The 21,577-nt window shown below is 37.4% G+C and overlaps 1 protein-coding gene across 2 annotated transcripts in view; it reads right to left on the reverse strand.

Annotated features, from left to right (window-relative positions):
• PTPN11 (protein tyrosine phosphatase non-receptor type 11) overlaps window positions 1-21,577 on the reverse strand; it is a 147,177-nt gene that overhangs the window by 98,574 nt on the left and 27,026 nt on the right. For both annotated transcript variants that reach the window (XM_053701697.1, XM_053701696.1), the window contains exons 3-6: window positions 12,057-12,251; window positions 11,647-11,839; window positions 10,312-10,428; window positions 10,090-10,203 (exon numbers count right to left, since the gene is read on the reverse strand). In XM_053701697.1, coding sequence (XP_053557672.1) covers window positions 10,090-10,203; window positions 10,312-10,428; window positions 11,647-11,839; window positions 12,057-12,251 — 619 coding nt within the window. The remainder of the gene's footprint in view (window positions 1-10,089; window positions 10,204-10,311; window positions 10,429-11,646; window positions 11,840-12,056; window positions 12,252-21,577) is intronic.

The raw sequence follows: 21,577 nt of genomic DNA on the forward strand, positions 1-21,577 counted from the left end.
AGCGGCAGAAATCTTCATCCAAGCTGGCATCTTCTATCTTCATCCATCCGGCGCGGAGCGGGTCCATCTTTAAGACACCCGGCGCGGAGCATCCTCTTCAATCGACATCTTCTTCCGAATGAGGTTTCCCTTTAAATGACGTCACCCCCTTAGATTCCGATTGGCTGATAGAAATCTATTAGCCAATCGGAATCTAAGGGACGCCATCTTGGATGATGTCATTTAAAGGGGAAACCTCATTCGGAAGAAGACATCGATTGAAGAGGATGCTCCGCGCCGGGTAGGTCTTGAAGATGGGACCCGCTCCGTGCCTGATTCCCCGCAAAAGGTCCTTTTAAGGGGCTATTGGTAGTTTAGTTTAGGCTAGGTTTTTTTTTTATTTTGGGGGAGCTTTTTTATTTTGATAGGGGTATTTGATTAGGTGTAATTAGTTTAAATATCTGATCATTTATAATTTTTTTGTGTAATTTAGTGCTTTTTTGTAATTTAGTTAATTGTATTTAATTTATGTAATTTATTTAATTGTAGTGTAAGGTTAGGTGTAGTGTAAGACAGGTTATGTTTTATTTTACAGGTAAATTTGTATTTATTTTAGCTAGGTAGTTAGTAAATAGTTAATAACTATTTAGTAACTATTCTACCTAGTTAAAATAAATACAAACTTGCCAGTGAAATAAAAATAAAACCCAAGCTAGCTACAATGTAACTATTAGTTATATTGTAGCTAGCTAAGGTTTTATTTCACAAGTAAGTATGTATTTAGTTTTAAATAGGAATTATTTAGTTATTAATAGTAGGTTTTTATTTAGATTTATTTTAATTACATTAAAGTTAGTGGGGGTTAGGGGTTAATAACTTTAGTATAGTGGCGGCGACATTGGTGGCAGCCAGATTAGGGGTTAATAAATGTAGGTAGGTGGCAGCGATGTTAGGGGGTTAATAATATTTAACTAGTGTTTGCAATGCATGGAGTGTGGCAGTTTAGGGGTTAATATGTTTATTATAGTGGAGGCGAAGTCCGGAGCGGCAGATTAGGGGTTAATAAATTTATTTTAGTGTTTGTGATGCGGGAGGGCCTCGGTTTAGGGGTTAATAGGTAGTTATGGGTGTTAGTGTACTTTTTAGCACTTTAGTTATGAGTTTTATGCTACAGCTATGTAGCGTAAAACCCATAACTACTGACTTTCAGTTTACGGTATCGATCTTGGCGGTATAGGCTGTACCGCTCACTTTTTGGCCTCCCAGGCAGACTCGTAATATCGGCGCAAAGGAAGTCCCATTGAAAAATAACTTTTGAAAGCTGCGGTAATTACGTTGCGTTAAGGCCAAAAAAGTGTGCGGTGCAGCTAAACCTGCAAGACTCGTAATACCAGCGGTAGTGAAAAAGAGCCTAAACGCTGCTTTTTCACTCATACCGCAAAACTCGTAATCTAGCCGTTAGTTAATTATCCTTTTTAAATCAAAGATAATTTCAAATAAAACAAAAAAATTTGCATGTTTTTATGTCTCTAACAAATAAACACATTTTCATTAATACAATAAATTAAATTAGTTAAAAATTGCCATTTGCTATTTGTTTGTAGACAAAAAAACCCATAATAACGGGAAAGTGCACATCTAAGATTTAATATATCAGTGTAAACCAAAAATATGTCAGAGTGTGATATAAAAACCATCAAAGTAAGCACCTGCTATAAGCATGTTTCTGCTGTATCAAAGATTTATTCTTTTTCTCCAAGAATTACCTTATGACAGGCTACTGCATGCTTTCACAACACTTATGCGTTATTTTGGATGTGTCAGCGGTGCACTTATTGCTGACTCTACATTCTATTAAGCAAGTAATGAAACCAAATGAACGGTGAAATATCGCGGTACCGCAGTGAGTCATTTTTGGTCGGTTTGGCCCTCTTTCGGCTGAAGTGGGATAGGACCAATATCGGTGCATCCCTATACAACACTATACAATTAGTATGGCATGCTGAGCTTACACCACACACAGCGATTGATTGCTTTACAACACTATGCAATACGTCTGACACGCTGAGCTGTGCACATACATGCAATGATTGATTACTATACAAACACTATACAATAAGTCTGAAATGTTGAGCTGTGCACCACACACAGTGATTGATTAATATACAACACTATACAATAAATCTGATATGCTGAGCTGTGCACATGCACCTGAGGGAGGAAGGGTAGATCAGCCAGCATGGCTTTGTAAGTTTTCTTCGCTTATTTATGAAAATACTTGCCAAAAAATTTGAAACATTTTTTTCATGCAATCTACTTTTACTTAATTAGCAATTTTAGGATATGCAGACTGACATCTCAACATGTTTTATGGCACTTTAAATCTATGGGATTTTAAACTCATAACCCTGTTTATTCAACCTCAAATAGCTCAGCCTACCAAAAAAATGATTTTCCACAATTGTGTATTAAAACAGTTAGTTTAAAAAATAAATAAATTAGTATTTATTATATATTTTGATAACTAACTTGTTTCCAATTTCGAATTTCCTCCTCCCACAGTGACGTTTAGAGCGGCCACCCTCGCTCTATACGTCACCGTGAAGTGCGCACCCGTGGAGCTATTCTTTATGCGCTTGCGTTTAATCCTGCCATACTTTGTCTGTGCATACAATAGAGCCCTGTTTTCTCACAGCGTAAATGCTCATTGCTTCTGTATGTGAGCTAATGTTCAATAGCATGCACAGAAATCAGCCATACTTAGTCTGCGCATGCGTTAAAGCATCGCTTCTAGAAGGGAGATAATGGTCTAACGCATGCGCAGAAGAAGTGCATGACGTATGTAAAAAGGGATTGAACGCCCCGGGGGGAAAAGCTGATTTGCAATGGTTGCTGTCAATCTTTCAAATGGAGAGAGACTATACAGCGGGCATGAAAACAAAGAGAAAAGGTCATTTTTAATCTTTATTAATAGAATTTGGAAAACCATGAATTAAAGTCCCCTATTTTGAATTGTTTGACAATATTGTATTAACAAGTATGTTGAGTTTACATTATTTTAACCAAATTGCATGAAATTTTCCTTTATAAAGTTTTGTAGTGATTCAAAAGTCCCAAACTAAATTTCAGCCAGATATGTCATTTCACTCCAAAAGATATGATCATTTGAAAAATAGAATTTATAATGCGCAGCTGTTCTCACCTTACTCAGCACACAGATTCAGTGTTCACAAAACAAGCAACATGCACAAGCAAAAATATATTTATCGCGCCATTGTGGATTTTAGTGTAAAATAACTCAAAAATATCCTAATCAGGACAAAATGTTCACCCAGTGCAACAGCAGATCATCACAACACAATCTATTCAAATACCAACTTTTAGAAAAATCCATGCAGCTGATTTTTGGATACACTTGTCCGAATGGCATTTTCCACTTTTGCAATTTCAAATATCTCAAAAAACATAATTTATGTAAGAACTTACCTGATAAATTCATTTCTTTCATATTAGCAAGAGTCCATGAGCTAGTGACGTATGGGATATACATTCCTACCAGGAGGGGCAAAGTTTCCCAAACCTCAAAATGCCTATAAATACACCCCTCACCACACCCACAAATCAGTTTAACGAATAGCCAAGAAGTGGGGTGATAAGAAAAAAGTGTGAAAGCATAAAAAATAAGGAATTGGAATAATTGTGCTTTATACAAAAAAATCATAACCACCACAAAAAAAGGGTGGGCCTCATGGACTCTTGCTAATATGAAAGAAATGAATTTATCAGGTAAGTTCTTACATAAATTATGTTTTCTTTCATGTAATTAGCAAGAGTCCATGAGCTAGTGACGTATGGGATAATGACTACCCAAGATGTGGATCTTTCCACGCAAGAGTCACTAGAGAGGGAGGGATAAAATAAAGACAGCCAATTCCTGCTGAAAATAATCCACACGCAAAATAAAGTTTAAATGAAAACATAAGCAGAAGATTCAAACTGAAACAGCTGCCTGAAGTACTTTTCTACCAAAAACTGCTTCAGAAGAAGAAAACACATCAAAATGGTAGAATTTAGTAAAAGTATGCAAAGAAGACCAAGTTGCTGCTTTGCAAATCTGATCAACCGAAGCTTCATTCTTAAACGCCCAGGAAGTAGAAAACTGACCTAGTCGAATGAGCTGTAATCCTCTGAGGCGGAGTTTTACCCGACTCAACATAGGCATGATGAATTAAAGATTTCAACCAAGATGCCAAAGAAATGGCAGAAGCTTTCTGGCCTTTTCAAGAACTGGAAAAGATGACAAATAGACTAGAAGTCTTTCGGAAATTCTTAGTAGCTTCAACATAATATTTCAAAGCTCTAACAACATCCAAAGAATGCAATGATTTCTCCTTAGAATTCTTAGGATTAGGGCATAATGAGGGAACTACAATTTCTCTACTAATGTTGTTGGAATTCACAACCTTAGGTAAAAATTCAAAAGAAGTTCGCAACACTGCCTTATCCTGATAAAAAAATCAGAAAAGGAGACTCACAAGAAAGAGCAGACAATTCAGAGACTCTTCTGGCAGAAGAGATGGCCAAAAGGAACAAAACTTTCCAAGAAAGTAATTTAATGTCCAATGAATGCATAGGTTCAAACGGAGGAGCTTGAAGAGCCCCCAGAACCAAATTCAAACTCCAAGGAGGAGAAATTGACTTAATGACAGGTTTTATACGAACCAAGGCTTGTACAAAACAATGAATATCAGGAAGATTAGCAATCTTTCTGTGAAAAAGAACAGAAAGAGCAGAGATTTGACCTTTCAAGGAACTTGCGGACAAACCTTTATCTAAACCATCCTGAAGAAACTGTAAAATTCTCGGAGTTCTAAAAGAATGCCAGGAAAAATGATGAGAAAGACACCAAGAAATATAAGTCTTCCAGACTCTATAATATATCTCTCTAGATACAGATTTACGAGCCTGTAACATAGTATTAATCACAGAGTCAGAGAAACCTCTTTGACCAAGAATCAAGCGTTCAATCTCCATACCTTTAAATTTAAGGATTTGAGATCCTGATGGAAAAAAAGGACCTTGCGACAGAAGGTCTGGTCTTAACGGAAGAGTCCACGGTTGGCAAGAGGCCATCCGGACAAGATCCGCATACCAAAAACCTGTGAGGCCATGCTGAAGCTACCAGCAGAACAAACGAGCATTCCTTCAGAATCTTGGAGATTACTCTTGGAAGAAGAACTAGAGGCGGAAAAATATAGGCAGGATGATACTTCCAAGGAAGTGATAATGCATCCACTGCCTCCGCCTGAGGATCCCGGGATCTGGACAGATACCTGGGAAGTTTCTTGTTTAGATGAGAAGCCATCAGATCTATTTCTGGAAGTTCCCACATTTGAACAATCTGAAGAAATACCTCTGGGTGAAGAGACCAGTCGTTTGGCGACTGAGATAATCCGCTTCCCAATTGTCTATACCTGGAATATGAACCGCAGAGATTAGACAGGAGCTGGATTCCGCCCAAACCAGAATTCGAGATACTTCTTTCATAGCCAGAGGACTGTGAGTCCCTCCTTGATGATTGATGTATGCCACAGTTGTGACATTGTCTGTCTGAAAACAAATGAACGATTCTCTGTTCAGAAGAGACCAAGACTGAAGAGCTCTGAAAATTGCACGGAGTTCCAAAATATTGATCGGTAATCTCACCTCCTGAGATTCCCAAACCCCTTGTGCTGTCAGAGACCCCCACACCGCTCCCCAACCTGTAAGACTTGGATCTGTTGAAATTACAGTCCAGGTCGGAAGAACAAAAGAAGCCCCCTGAACTAAACGATGGTGATCTGTCCACCACGTCAGAGAGTGTCGTACAATCGGTTTTAAAGATATTAATTGAGATATCTTTGTGTAATCCCTGCACCATTGGTTCAGCATACAGAGCTGAAGAGGTCGCATGTGAAAACGAGCAAAGGGGATCGCGTCCGATGCAGCAGTCATAAGACCTAGAATTTCCATGCATAAGGCTACCGAAGGGAATGATTGTGACTGAAGGTTTCGACAAGCTGAAATCAATTTTAGACGTCTCTTGTCTGTCAAAGACAGAGTCATGGACACTGAATCTATCTGGAAACCCAAAAAGGTTACCCTTGTCTGAGGAATCAATGAACTTTTTAGTGAATTGATCCTCCAACCATGATTTTGAAGAAACAACAAAAGTCGATTCGTATGAGATTCTGCTAAATGTGAAGACTGAGCAAGTACCCAGATATCGTCCAAATAAGGAAATACCACAATACCCTGTTCTCTGATTACAGATAGAAGGGCACCAAGAACTTTTGTAAAAATTCTTGGAGCTGTTGCTAGGCCAAACGGCAGAGCCACAAACTGGTAATGCTTGTCTAGGAAAGAGAATCTCAGAAACTGATAGTGCGCTGGATGAATCGGAATATGCAGATATGCATCCTGTAAATCTATTGTAGACATATAATGCCCTTGTTGAACAAAAGGCAGGATAGTCCTTACAGTTACCATTTTGAATGTTGGTATCCTTACATAACGATTCAATATTTTTAGATCCAGAACTGGTCTGAAGGAATTCTCCTTCTTTGGTACAATGAAGAGATTCAAATAAAACCCCAGCCCCTGTTCCAGAACTGGAACTGGCATAATTACTCCAGCCAACTCTAGATCTGAAACACATTTCAGAAATGCTTGAGCTTTCACTGGGTTTACTGGGACACGGGAAAGAAAGAATCTCTTTGCAGGAGGTCTTATCTTGAAACCAATTCTGTACCCTTCTGAAATAATGTTCTGAATCCAAAGATTGTGAACAGAATTGATCCAAATTTCTTTGAAAAAACGTAATCTTCCCCCTACCAGATGAGCTGGAATGAGGGCCGCACCTTCATGTGGACTTAGAAGCTGGCTTTGCTTTTCTAGAAGGCTTGGATTTATTCCAGACTGGAGATGGTTTCCAAACTGAAACTGCTGCTGAGGATGAAGGATCAGGCATTTGTTCTTTGTTGAAACGAAAGGAACGAAAACGATTATTAGCCCTGTTTTTACCCTTAGATTTTTTATCCTGTGGTAAAAAAGTTCCTTTCCCACCAGTAACAGTTGAGATAATAGAATCCAACTGAGAACCAAATAATTTATTACCCTGGAAAGAAAGGGAAAGTAGAGTCGATTTAGAAGACATATCAGCATTCCAAGTTTTAAGCCATAAAGCTCTTCTAGCTAAAATAGCTAGAGACATAAACCTGACATCAACTCTGATAATATCAAAAATGGCATCACAGATAAAATTATTAGCATGTTGAAGAAGAATAATAATGTTATGAGAATCATGATCTGTTACTTGTTGCGCTAAAGTTTCCAACCAAAAAGTTGAAGCTGCAGCAACATCCGCCAAAGATATAGCAGGTCTAAGAAGATTACCTGAACACAAATAAGCTTTTCTTAGAAAGGATTCAATTTTCCTATCTAAAGGATCCTTAAAGGAAGTACCATCTGCCGTAGGAATAGTAGTACGTTTAGCAAGGGTAGAGATAGCCCCATCAACTTTAGGGATTTTGTCCCAAAATTCTAATCTGTCAGACGGCACAGGATATAATTGCTTAAAACGTTTAGAAGGAGTAAATGAATTACCCAATTTATTCCATTCCCTGGAAATTACTTCAGAAATAGCACCAGGAACAGGAAAAACTTCTGGAATAACTACAGGAGATTTAAAGACCTTATCTAAACGTTTAGATTTAGTATCAAGAGGACCAGAATCCTCAATTTCTAATGCAATTAGGACTTCTTTAAGTAAAGAACGAATAAATTCCATTTTAAATAAATATGAAGATTTATCAGCATCAACCTCTGAAACAGAATCCTCTGAACCAGAAGAATCATTAGAATCAGAATGATGATGGTCATTTAAAAATTCATCTGGATAAAGAGAAGTTTTAAAAGACTTTTTATGTATACTAGAAGGAGGAATAACAGACATAGCCTTCTTAATAGATTCAGAAACAAAATCTCTTATGTTATCAGGAACACTCTGAACATTAGATGTTGATGGAACTGCAACAGGTAATGGTATTTTACTAAAGGAAATATTTTCTGCATTAACAAGTTTGTCATGACATTTAATACAAACAACAGCTGGAGGAACAGCTACCAAAAGTTTACAGCAGATACACTTAGCTTTGGTAGTTCCAGCACCAGGCAGCGATTTTCCTGAAGTATCTTCTGGCTCAGATGCAACATGAGACATCTTGCAATATGTAAGAGAAAAAACAACATATAAAGCAAAATTGATCAAATTCCTTAAATGACAGTTTCAGGAATGGGAAAAAATGCCAAAGCACAAGCTTCTAGCAACCAGAAGCAATGAAAAATGAGATTTAAATAATGTGGAGACAAAAGCGACGCCCATATTTTTCTTAGCGCCAAATAAGACGCCCACATTATTTGGCGCCTAAATGCTTTTGGCGCCAAAAATGACGCCACATCCGGAACGCCGACATTTTTGGCGCAAAAGAACCTCAAAAATGACGGAACTTCCGGCGACACGTATGACGCCGGAAACAGAAAAGATTTTTTGCGCCAAAAAAGTCTGCGCCAAGAATGACACAATAAAATGAAGCATTTTCAGCCCCCGCGAGCCTAACAGCCCACAGGGAAAAAGTCAAATTTTTTAAGGTAAGAAAAAATGATTGATTCAAATGCATCATCCCAAATATGAAACTGACTGTCTGAAAATAAGGAATGTTGAACATCCTGAGTCAAGGCAAATAAATGTTTGAATACATATATTTAGAACTTTATAAAAAAAAGCGCCCAACCATAGCTTAGAGTGTCACAGAAAATAAGACTTACTTACCCCAGGACACTCGTCTACATGTTGTAGAAAGCCAAACCAGTACTGAAACGAAAATCAGCAGAGGTAATGGTATATATATATAAGAGTATATCGTCGATCTGAAAAGGGAGGTAAGAGATGAATCTCTACGACCGATAACAGAGAACCTATGAAATAGACCCCATAGAAGATCATTGCATTCAAATAGGCAATACTCTCCTCACATCCCTCTGACATTCACTGCACGCTGAGAGGAAAACCGGGCTCCAACCTGCTGCGGAGCGCATATCAACGTAGAATCTAGCACAAACTTACTTCACCACCTCCATAGGAGGCAAAGTTTGTAAAACTGAATTGTGGGTGTGGTGAGGGGTGTATTTATAGGCATTTTGAGGTTTGGGAAACTTTGCCCCTCCTGGTAGGAATGTATATCCCATACGTCACTAGCTCATGGACTCTTGCTAATTACATGAAAGAAACTACCAAACCTAATCACTTCAAAATTTCTAGTTTTGTGGTGATCCCAAGTCCTAATTTAAGTAAAATAGGTCATTCCACTCCAAAGATATGAGCATTTGAAAAAGAAAAAAAAAAGGATTTTTTAATGACACATGTTCTCAAATTTTTATTTTCATCAGGTAAACATTTTACAGTGAGATTAAATGCAGAGTCCTTCAAATCTTATTTACCAAGATTTCCCGGCTTATGTCCCTACATGTCACATACTAAAAATAAGTAAGGTTTACACACACACAATCAAAGCCTAAAATCAGGAAATCTTCCCGTCTCTAATAATCTTATTTTATTTTTTAAAATAAAGAAATAAGACAAAATCAAGAGAGCATACTGAGTGTTATATAAAGACACAACCAAAGATATGGAAGATTCAGAGATATGATTAATTTCAGCTATATTGGCTAACCCATGAAGATAAAAGATTTTAAAAGAAAAAATAAATATATAAGAGCAGGATAAATACAGAAAAAAATTACTAATTTAGTTACTAATATTTAGAAAAATACAGAAAATATTTAGATTAGAAGTATTTTTCAAATTTGGCCTCAGTAGAGTCATACATAACTAGTTTAAATATTATGCATAGATGTATCAAGAGGCGCACTTTTTTTTTATGTTACACAAGAACAAACAGTAAATGCCTAAATCAATTGCCCAAGATACAAACACTGTTCAAATAGAAAGAGCTAAAAGTCATGTGCACTCTGTATCCAATGAATAAATAAAAGGCTTGTGTGATCACTTACCTCAAATTCTTCCCAGAAACCCTGCTTAAATTTATCTGCAGTCTCTGCTGGTTTGCTAAGTTCTTTTACCCGGCTCTCAATTTCTGCTGCGTTGATTCGTGTTGTATTTAAAGGCTAAACAAAAATAATAAAAAAAACAATAGTATCAATAATAAAAATAAATTTGGGAGAAAAAAAAAAAAACAGAAAAATTATTGTTATTAAGGTTTTCTTCTCTTGCACCTGCTTCAACTGTAGAACGGTTCCTAGCGTCTCAACCATAGGGTTCTTCTTGTAGTGTTCCACAAGATCTGTCAGAGAATCAAATTTCTCTCCTCCGCCAACATCATATTTTACATCCTAGATTAGAAAACCCAATAAATTGCTTTGTTTATGTATATATTTTGGAAAATCTTGCTGTATATTGAAGATTAAAAATATTTAATTTTAAATTTGGTCTATCCATTAATTTTCAGTTAAATAAATTTGGTTATAATTGTGTTTCTTAGTCCCAACACCTTCACGTCCCATGGAAGATTTTTAGAAAAACATTGCATTAATTAATCAGCAAGGCAATCTTTGTGACCACCTCACCAGTTCTCCAGTATATCAATCCTTGAAGGGATATGAAACCCAAACATTTTCTTTTGTAATTCAGACAGAGCATATCAGTTTAAAAAAAGTTTCCAATTCCCTTCTATTGTCAAATATGCTTCATTGCCATGATATTCTGTGTTTAAGAGATCCCTACGTAGCCATCTAGTGCTCTTACAAATGGATAACATTCTTACAAAACTGCTGCCATATAGTGGTGCTCTAGACACGTGCATGCTCCTGAGCTTACTTCCCTGTTTTTCAATAAAAGATGCCAGGAGAATGAAGAAAAATTGATAGTAGAAGTAATTTAGAAAATTGTTTAAAATTGCAAGCTCTATCTGAATCATTTTGGGTTTAATATCTCTAAAATGTAGCCCATTTGGGGTATTTCAGGATTGGCTACTATACCAAACACTAAAATAAATTCTTCTTTTAATGCTGTGAGCAAAATAATAGTTTGCAACAAGATAAGTAGCTTAATATTGGTGCAAAGAATAACACAGCAAGTAAAAACGATGTGACTCTTATACACCTTATGACTCACAATTAACAGTAAACACCTTGAGATTTTTTTAGATAAAATGTGTATTTATGTGTAATAAAACAACCTTGCAAGATACGTTCATTGCCCCTTTTTCACGTAACTTAGCTCTGATGTGTTGGTAATGTTATCCTGTAATAGTCTAGTTAGTTTTAATTTAAAAAATGTAAAACTCAAGGGAACAGGACAGATGTTTGTATAAAAAGGTACATTTTAATTTAACTTTTTTTTTTTTTGGGGGGGGGGGGGAGTGCAAAATGCACACATTAAAGCATGTTAAACATTGCCCTGATTGAAAGTAAATGCACCACTGTAATTATCCTTCACCCTTTTTTATTACAATAGAAGAATGTATTAGGAGCTTTTCAGTGTTGTGCAAGTAGTAAAAGAAAGGGGGGAAAAAACAAAACTAGGTGCGACTTGAATAATACTAAATTTACCTGACATCGTATCATGACATGCGTCACCTTGGACTTGCCATCATTGCTTTCTCCTTTGTCATCTCCGGTGCGTACAGAAAGAACAAAATCTCCAGGGTGACTCTGGCTCTCACGCACTAAAAAGCTGCCATGTTTACCCTTTTCTGTTAAGAGTTTCTCAGCTTCTTTCCCTGACAGATGCCCATGAAACCACCTGAAATGGAACCGCCAATATTAATGAGGTACCACCTATGTAACAGACAAGTCAACAAGAACATTACAAGGCAGGGATTTCCCATTATTGCAAGAACCTCTAACAGGACTATGTCATTTGGCCAGCAGGGTATTCAGACAAACCATATATTATAGGTACCTTAGGACTGACAATAAGTCACAGTTCAAGTTAATATAACAATCTGCAGTCACCATACCTTTCAGAAGTGGGGTCAGCACAATTCAGTGGATACTTCAGCTCAATAACATCCCCATTCTTTTCCTTCAGCTGCCCATGGTGTTCCATGTAATACTGAACAAGTTCAGCGAGTGTGGCAAACTTCTCTCCTCCATATAAATCATAATAGTCACCAGTGTTCTGGATCTTTATGTGCGTCACTGCTCCATTCCTCCTGTATTCAAACGTATAAACATAACAGATTTTGGTCACTATTAAAACATGAAACACTAATTAAAAGCAAATGTTAGCCTGAAAATAACATACAGATGGCATTATAGAATTTTATTTGCTGTTTAAATATTATATAAAGTAATGTACAATTCTAGGACCCAATTTTCAAAAACTTGCCAGAATGGAAAGAAATTACACAATATAATTTATATAGAGAATAACTCATTGTGTAGTTCATTAACAAATCCAGACAGGCCACAAGGCTTGTTTTTCCCACAAAAAAATGCTGAATTACATTGTTTCCAATGCAGCAAAGGATTCTGGGTGAGATATGCAAATGACACACTTTTTTACTTCAAGTCTGCTTTCACAAAGACTACCTTTACGCCAAAGCATCGCTGTTCACACAGCTTATAGATTCAAACCTTCTACCAGCTGATGAGTGGCAAACACCACAAACCAGGCTGTCCTAGGATGGTTCTGAGTCACTGCACTAACCCAAGCTAAGCTTATAAGCTGTGTGAACAGCGATGCTTTGGCGTAAAGCTAGACTGCATAAAAGCAGACTTGAAGTAAAAAAAGTATGTCATTGTGAACCTCATTTGCATATCTTACCCAGAATCCTTTGCTGCATTGGAAACAATGTAATTCAGAGCTTTTCTGTGGGAAAAACAAGCCTTGTGGCCTGTCTAGATTTGTTAATGAACTACACAAGTTATTCTCTATATTGTGTGCGTAGTGGAGGATTTTAAACTCACGTTTTACCTCCCCCAATTTTAAATGTATATATAAAAAATTTTTTAAAGAGGTCTCTCATTCACATCAAGAACCTTGCATAGCAAAATAAACAGCTCTCAAATTAAAATTATTTTAAGAACCTCTTCATACTGACAAGGCTTTTTAGATAATCTCGTAAACCCAAGAGCTTTAGAGAATTTGGGCCTTTTGTCTCCATAAAAGAATGGATAGTGTACTGTTATAACCTAGGTTTCCAGCTGCAGCTTGGCCTCCAGTGACTCCTGTGACCCTCGGTGGTACCAAGTGACTCTTTAAAAGTCTTTATTTCAAGCAATTGGAAAACTGTTAAGACAGTGTAACCCGGGTTATTTCCACTACTAACTACAACTACATCACATCTTTTGGGTATTCCTTTCCAGCGTGTATAAACACTAAGTGCAGGATCTTGCTGGAATACAGAGGTTCTGAAGAATTAAAGAGCCGGATTGTTACTTTGTAACGGATGAGAAGATCAAAGACCAGGCAGTGACGTCAGACGCCGACTACACGCGGCGGGTCTGAGTCTGCAGTCGCATTGAGGAAAGAAGCAGTGACTGAACCTGTCACAAAGGGAGAAGGTAACTCATACCCCAAGTATCACAATACTCATTTGTTCTTGCTTCTAACTGCCAAGTTTGGGACTGAATATTACACAATTTACATTGACTTTGTAAAGACTTTATTCCCATAATAAGAAATATTTCTGTTAAAAAAAAAACGGCAATTGGAAATTCTTACTGCAAAGACTCCCTTGTTATACAGAGTTGCGGGAAATTATCAAGGATCAAAATTTTAATTGTTATTAGGCTTTAGCTTTTATTTTCTATATTTTTCTTATGGGGAGACGTCCCTTTATTCTAGATTATTAAATCTGATTTTATATGGCTACAATAAATAACTTCTATTAAGACATATTCTCTTTCCAAGTGATTTCTGAATATATCTGTGTGAAATATGTATACTAATATTTGCATTTAGTTATTCTGATAACATCGTCATTTTAGAAATTTGTAGTCTACACATATGGAATATATAACACAAATTATATGAACTATATCACAGTGCACTTACTCCACATTTTGAAAAATTATTAAAATTGTTTATATTGTATCCTAAAGGTCACACAGTACAAAGTATAACACAATATCTAAATAAAATAACACTCTGATAATAAATAAAAACTTCAAATAATCAACTAAGAAAGAAAAAAAAATTCTCTATATACACACACACACAGTGTTTAATATTTACTACTAGATTTCTTCAGCTTTCATTAGCGCCCTCACGCCCCCCCCCCCCCCTTTTTTCTCTCAACTTTTTAATGCAGATATGAAACGAAAATACCACGCATTCCGGCTGCCCATTTCAAAAGTAATCTGAGCTAACAGTTTGAACTGTTCTCCAATCAGTGCTCTAGTCATATGGCACTTTTGTTGCAGCTAGAGCGCTGCAGAACAGTTCAAACAGTTAGCTCACAAAAAAAGATTAATTTTGAAATGGGCAGCCAGAGCGCGGGGTATTTGAATTTCATATCTCCATAAAAAAAGTAAGTTATAGCGCATCTTCATTAAAACTGATTAAACTCTGCCTATATATCAGATCTGTTTATCCAAAGAAGAGATTTTATATCACTTTAAGACTACAGGGAGGAGAAATTGGCTTAACCATAGGCTTAAAGGGACAGTATACACTCATTTTCATATAATTGCATGTAATAGACACTACTATAAAGAATAAGATGCACAGATAATGACATAAAAATCCAGTATAAAACTGTTTAAAAACTTACTTAGAAGCTCTCAGTTTAGCTCTGTTGAAAAGGTAGCTGGAAAGCCCACTGCAAGTGAGAAATAAGACACTCCCCCCTCCCCCTTCTTTGCATATGAAAAGACCCTTTACACAAACAGGAGCAAGCTGGAGAAGGTAGCCGACGGTATTCTCATAAAACTTTGGGGCTTGGTTAGGAGTCTGACAATCAGAGCAATGTTATTTAAAAATAAGCAAAACTATACATTTAAAAAAAAAAAAAAACCTTTATGGGCTATATAAATAGATCATCTACAAAACATTTATGCAAAGAAAAAAATGAGTGTATAAGGTCCCTTTAATTTGTGACAAAGCCTGAAGAAAACCATGATTGCCAGGTAGATTAGCAATCTTCCTATAAAACAAAACTGAAAAAGCAGAAATCTGCCTGTTAACAGAACTGGCAGATAGGCCCTTATCAAAACCATCCTGTAAGAACTGCAAAATTATAGGAATGCCAGGAATAACCATGGTGTATAAAAACCATTTATACACCAAGCAATAAAAGCCTTCCAGACTTTATGATAAATCTTCATAGTCACAGGCTCATTAGCCTGGATTAAAGCTTCAATCACAGAACCTGAGAGATCTCATTGCTTAAGAACTAAACGTTCAAACTCCTTGCGATCAAGCTTAGCGATTTTAGATCCGGATGGAAAAACATGCTTTGAGGCAGAAAGTCTGGAGGAAGCAGAAGAGGCCAAGGAGGATAACTGGATATCTGAACCAGATCTGCATACCAAATCCTGCAATGCCAAGATGGGATAATCATGATTACTGTCAATTTCTCTAGCCTTATCTTGGAAACCACTCTAGGAAGAAGGACCAGAGGAGGAAATAGATAGGCAAGATTAAATGACCAATGAGCTACTAGAGCATCCACAAACTCCACTTGAGGGTCCCTGGACCTCGAAAAGTAACTGGGATGTCCATTGTTAAAACGAGAAGCCATCAGATCTATCTCTGGGAGACCACAATCTAATTGAACACAACTTGGTGAAGAGACAATTTCCCTGTTCACTCCTGGAATATGAACTGCAGAGACTAGACAGGAAATTACTTCTTCCCATGAGAGAATTAGAGAAACTTTCCTCATGACTAGGAAACTGTGGGTTTCACCCAGATGGTTTCCCCACTGCTCTGACATTGTCTGAGATGAGACTCCCATTTCAAAAGAGGCTAAGTCTAAAGAACTCTGAAAATAGCAAAGAGTTCTAGAACATTTATTTGCAACCTCACCTCCGGAGGAGCCCAAACCCCTTCTTCTCTCAGGGACCACCAAACAGCAAACCAACCTGAAAGACTTGCATCTGTAGTGATCACAGTCCAGGCAAAATGAGCAAAAGAAGCGCCCTGAATAATTAACTAATGATCCAGAAACTAAGTTATAGACTGACTTGTACTGTGATCCAGAAAAATCTTTTGAGATAGAGTATAATCCCTGACCCACTGAGAAAACATACAAAGCTGAAGAGGTCTCGTGAAATTGAGCAAATGGAATTGCATATGAAGCTGCAATCATGAGACCCAATACAGCAACGGAGGGAAGAGAGAGAGACTAAATTTCGGACAAGCTAACATCAATTTTAGCCTTCTCTGATCTGTTAGAGAAAGACTCATGGAGACTAAATCTATTTGAAACCCCAGAAAAGTAACCATTGTCTAAAGCACCAAAGAACTCTTTGGAAAATTAATCTTCCAGCTATTCTGTTGAAAAAACAACAACAGTCTGTTGGTATCTGATTCTGCTAATATGAAAAGATGCAGCTTGAACCAAGATATTGTGTCCAAGTAAGGAAACACTGCAATACCCTAAACTCTGATCACAGACAATAGGACCCCCAGAACTTTTGTGAAAATTCTTGGAACTGTAGCCAGACCAAACATTGAGCAACAAACTGAAAATGCTTGTCTAGAAAGACAAAACTTCAGAAACTGATAATGTTCCATGTGAATTGGAACATGAAGAGGAGCATCTTTTAAACCTGTTGTGGACATAATCTGAGAGTGCTGAACAAAAAGGCAGAATAGTCTGAAAAGTTTCCATTTTGAAAGTAGGAATTCTGACAAACCTGTTCAGAGATTTCACTGGTCTAAAAGTACCTTCCTTCTTTGGAACAATGAAGAGATTTGAATAAAATCTCATCCCATGTTCCTGCAAAGGAACTCAAGCGATCACTCCCATAGCTCCAAATCTGACTGAAAAAAGGATTGGGCCTTTAAGGGATTCATTAGAACACTGGACAGAAAAAAAAAACTTCTTCTGGGAGGCCTTGTTCTGAAACCTATCCAATAACCCTGGGAAACAATATTCAGAACCCAGGGATCTGGAAAAGAAACTCCAGGAATCCTGAAAAAAGGCATAACCTTATTGTAGATCCATAAAAGTAGGCAAAAGACAAGTCCCTGCGACCACTATGGAAGGTATGTGACAAACTTTTCCATGAGGTGAAATAGAGCGTCACAAACCATACCCATATACATCCCTCTGACAAAACAGTACTCCGAGAGGAAAACGGGCCTCAACATAGACCGAAAGCCCCTCTTTGAAGGATCAAATGCACATCTTCATTCTTCAACCACCTCCAGTGGCGGAAAAGACAAGACTGAGGTACCTGTGAGGTAGGAGAGGTTTTATAGAGCTCTTGTGTTTGGGAATCTTTACCTCCTACTAGTGGGTAGGGAACCCAGAGCCAGAAAATCTTTGACTTTCTGCGATGCAATATATTTTAGTGAAACAATTTCTGCAGGTTGTTTTAAAATTAAATTAAATTTTAAATTAGGCAGTTACACTAAAGCACAATTGCAGTGTGTTGATTAACTGCAGAATAAAGCAATTTTCAAAGTTTAGTAATATATTGCAGCAGTTGGAAATGGCATTGCAAATTTGTTGCAGAGGGGGAAAAATTGTTAGGTTTTTTAAAAAGTCTCTTGAATAAATTTGTTTTCTTTGCTTTTGGTCCAACAATTCATAGTAAAGGTAAAATGTAGTAATAAAAAGGTGCAGCTTTGCAGACCTGGAAAGGCTAGGGAGTGTAGTTGAAAAAATACTGAGATCAATCAGTGCACTGAGTGTTCTTTTTTTTTTTTTAAAGCTTTGCTCTCGCTGCAGTGTTAAGGAAAACGTACACAGTGCAGCCAGAGCACAATGCTGTTTGAAGAGAACAGCCTGATGTTGAGCAGTTCCTGCATATATCCCATTCTTTCATGCTGCATTTTCTGCGATATCTCAGATCACAACATGTTCTGACTTGGTAGTAGGGAAGAGTTATTACCAAGAGTAATGGATCGTGGACTCTCACTACCTGTATGAAAGAAATGTAGGTGTTTAAGCCCAGCGCTTTTAAGGCAGAATGGAAATTCCATTCTTCATTTAAGGGTTAATCATTCCTTTCTCTTTTTTTTTCATCTCTGGTGCGTTATTAAGCTACCCAGACCACTCACACAACCTCCTTGCCAATGACACAGTAAAAGGCACTGATGTAATTGAGCAAGTGCGCATCCAGGTTTTGCAGCTACCGGTAAACAAGCAGTATATCCCTATGACTGCACTTCTCCTTTACTTTCCACCCATTCATCAGGTCACCACAAAAGTCCTCTGGTCGGTAGCTGGCACAACAAATATCCAGGTGAGAAACAGTATGAACCGCTGTGAAGCTGCAATAGTGTCACATGCACAACACCAAGGGTGTTAGCTGCATTATAGCTCAGAGATATAGATTATTTGATGGGGAAAAAAATGATAACAGGAGAAAGTGCTAATCTGGATACACAGAAAGCATAATGTCTCCCATAGTGCACCAACTACCATCTACACAGCACTGAATGTGTCAACATTTTCACTTTCTCCCATTAACTACAGCAGATGGTTCTGTCTGTCAAATGACCCAGATTAGCAGTTTTTGACACGCGGGGGAGAAGTTCTCTCACCTGATGCATTCTGCTGGACCATCAGTGTTGTGTAGGTGTTCGAGAAGGAGAATCAAGCAAAATCACTAACAGTCTGTTTTTCTATGCTCCCTGCAATAGACAGGAGAGCTCTAATACTGTCAAACAGCCTTGAAAATTAACGGAACTGATTTTCTTCAAATTTTCATGGTTTGAAATGAGTGAGTGTGTATATTAGGGCTGTGCGATCCGAAAAAAAAAATAAAAAAAAACACATCACGATTTTTTTAAAAAAATATTGCGATTTTATTCAAATATTTTGTAAACACACATTTTGAAATAAAAAATGTAATTACATGTCCAAAACAGAAACGTATTCCCCTTGCAGTTTGCACTGCAAAGTGAATAGGCCAGAGAAAAGAGCACTGCCATTCCGCCACCTCAGGATTGCAGCAACAAACCATGAGGCAAGCAAAATGGTGGCAGTAGAGTTATGTTCTATTAAACCGATGTCACGCTTCCTGGTCTACTCCTCTGGAAGAGTAATTAGTGCTGCTACTGGGCTGGACTGGAGCGTTTGTGTGACTGATGAGACATGTTAAGGAAGCTGTTTTGGACTGTTTTCTTTTTTGTTTTGATAAAACATTGCAGCCTCATGCGATCGCATTAAAATTGCCATTAATTGCACAGCCCTAGTGTATATTATATCTATCATTTTATATATATTTTCTCTGTGTTTATACACACACATATGAATCAAACACACATACCACAATAAAATATTTAAAGGGACAGTCTAGTCCAAAATAAACGTATGATTCATATAGAGAATGTAATTTTAAACAATTTTCCAATTTACTTTTATCACCAATATTGCTTTGATCTCTTGGTATTCTTAGTTGAAAGCTAAAACCTAGGAGGTTCATATGCTAATTTCTAAGCCCTTGAAGGCCGCCTCTTCTCTTGACAGTTTTTCACCACTAGATGGTGTTAGTTCATGTGTGTCATATAGATAACACTGTGCTCACGCACGTGGAGTTCAGGTGAGCCAGCTCTGATTGGCTAAAATGGATGTCTGTCAAAAGAACTTAAATAAGGGAGCATTTTGCAGAGGCTTAGATACAAGGTAATCACAGAGGTAAAAAGTGTATTTATATAATGGTGTTGGTTGTGCAAAACTAGGGAATGGGATTATCTATCTTTTTAAACAATAAAAATTCTGGTGTAGACTGTCTCTTTAAAGCAAATATTCTATTTTTTATTTTATTACGGCTAGATTTAGAGTTTTGTCGGTAAAGACCCGCGTAGCTAACGCTCCTTTTTTTTCCCCCACACCTTTTAAACAACGCTGGTATTTAGAGTTGTCTGAGGGGCTGCGTTAGGCTCCAAAAAGGGAGCGTAGAGTATAATTTACCGCCACTTCAACTCTCAATATCAGCGCTGCTTACGGTAGCGGCTAGCTGGAAAAACGTGCTCATGCACGATTCCCCCATAGGAAACAATGGGGCAGTTTGGGATGAAAGAAAACCTAACACCTGCAAAAAAGCAGCATTAAGCTCCTAATGCAGCCCCATTGTTTCCTATGGGGAAACAGTTTCTAAGTCTGCACCTAACACCCTAACATGAACCCAGAGTCTAAACACCCCTAACCTTACATTTATTAACCCCTAATCTGCCGCCCCCGCTATCGCTGACACCTGCATTACACAATTAACCTCTAATCTGCCGCTCCGTACACTGCCGCAACCTACATTATCCCTATGTATCCCTAATCTGCCCCCCCCCACGTCACCGCCACATACCTACTCTTATTAACCCCTAATATGCCGACCGCAGCTCGCAGCTACTCTAATAAATGTATTAACCCCTAAACCGCCTCACTCCCGCCTCAAAAACCCTATAATAAATAGTATTAACCCCTAATCTGCCCTCCCTAACATCGCCGACACCTAACTTCAAGTATTAACCCATAATCTGCCGACCGGACCTTGCCGCTACTCTAATAAATGTATTAACCCCTAAAGCTAAGTCTAACCCTAACCCTAACACCCCCCTAAGTTAAATATAATTTTATTCTAACGAAATAAATTAAATATTATTAAATAAAGTATTCCTATTTAAAAATAAATACTTACCTGTAAAATAAACCCTAAACTAGCTACAATATAACGAATAATTCTATTGTAGCTATTTTAGGATTTATATTTATTTTACAGGCAACTTTGTATTTTTTTTTAACTAGGTACAATAGCTATTAAATAGTTAATAACTATTTAATAGCTACTTAGTAAAAATAATTACAAAATTACCTGTAAAATAAATCCTAACCTAAGTTACAATTAAACCTAACACTACACTATCAATACATAAATTAAATCAATTAACTAAAATTACCTACAATTAAATAAAGTAAACTAAATTACAAAAAAATAAAAAAAAGATTACAAGAATGTTAAGCTAATTACACCTACTCTAAGCCCCCTAATAAAATAACAAAGCCCCCCAAAATAAAAAAAATCCCTACCCTAATCTAAATTCAAAAAGTTAACAGCTCTATTACCTTACCAGCCCTTAAAAGGGCTTTTTGCGGGGCATGCCCAAAAGAAATCAGCTCTTTTGCCTGTAAAAAAATACCACCCCCCAACATTAAAACCCACCACCCACATACCCCTACTCTAACCCAAACCCCCCTTAAATAAACCTAACACTACCCCCCTGAAGATCTCCCTACCTTGAGTCGTCTTCACCCAGCCGAGCACCGATGGACCAAAAGAAGACATCCGGAGCGGCAGAAGTCTTCATCCTATCTGGGCAGAAGAGGACATCCGGACCGGTAGACATCTTCATCCAAGCGGC

This window comes from Bombina bombina, chromosome 2 (genome assembly GCF_027579735.1).
Source record: "Bombina bombina isolate aBomBom1 chromosome 2, aBomBom1.pri, whole genome shotgun sequence".
NCBI lineage: Eukaryota > Metazoa > Chordata > Amphibia > Anura > Bombinatoridae > Bombina > Bombina bombina.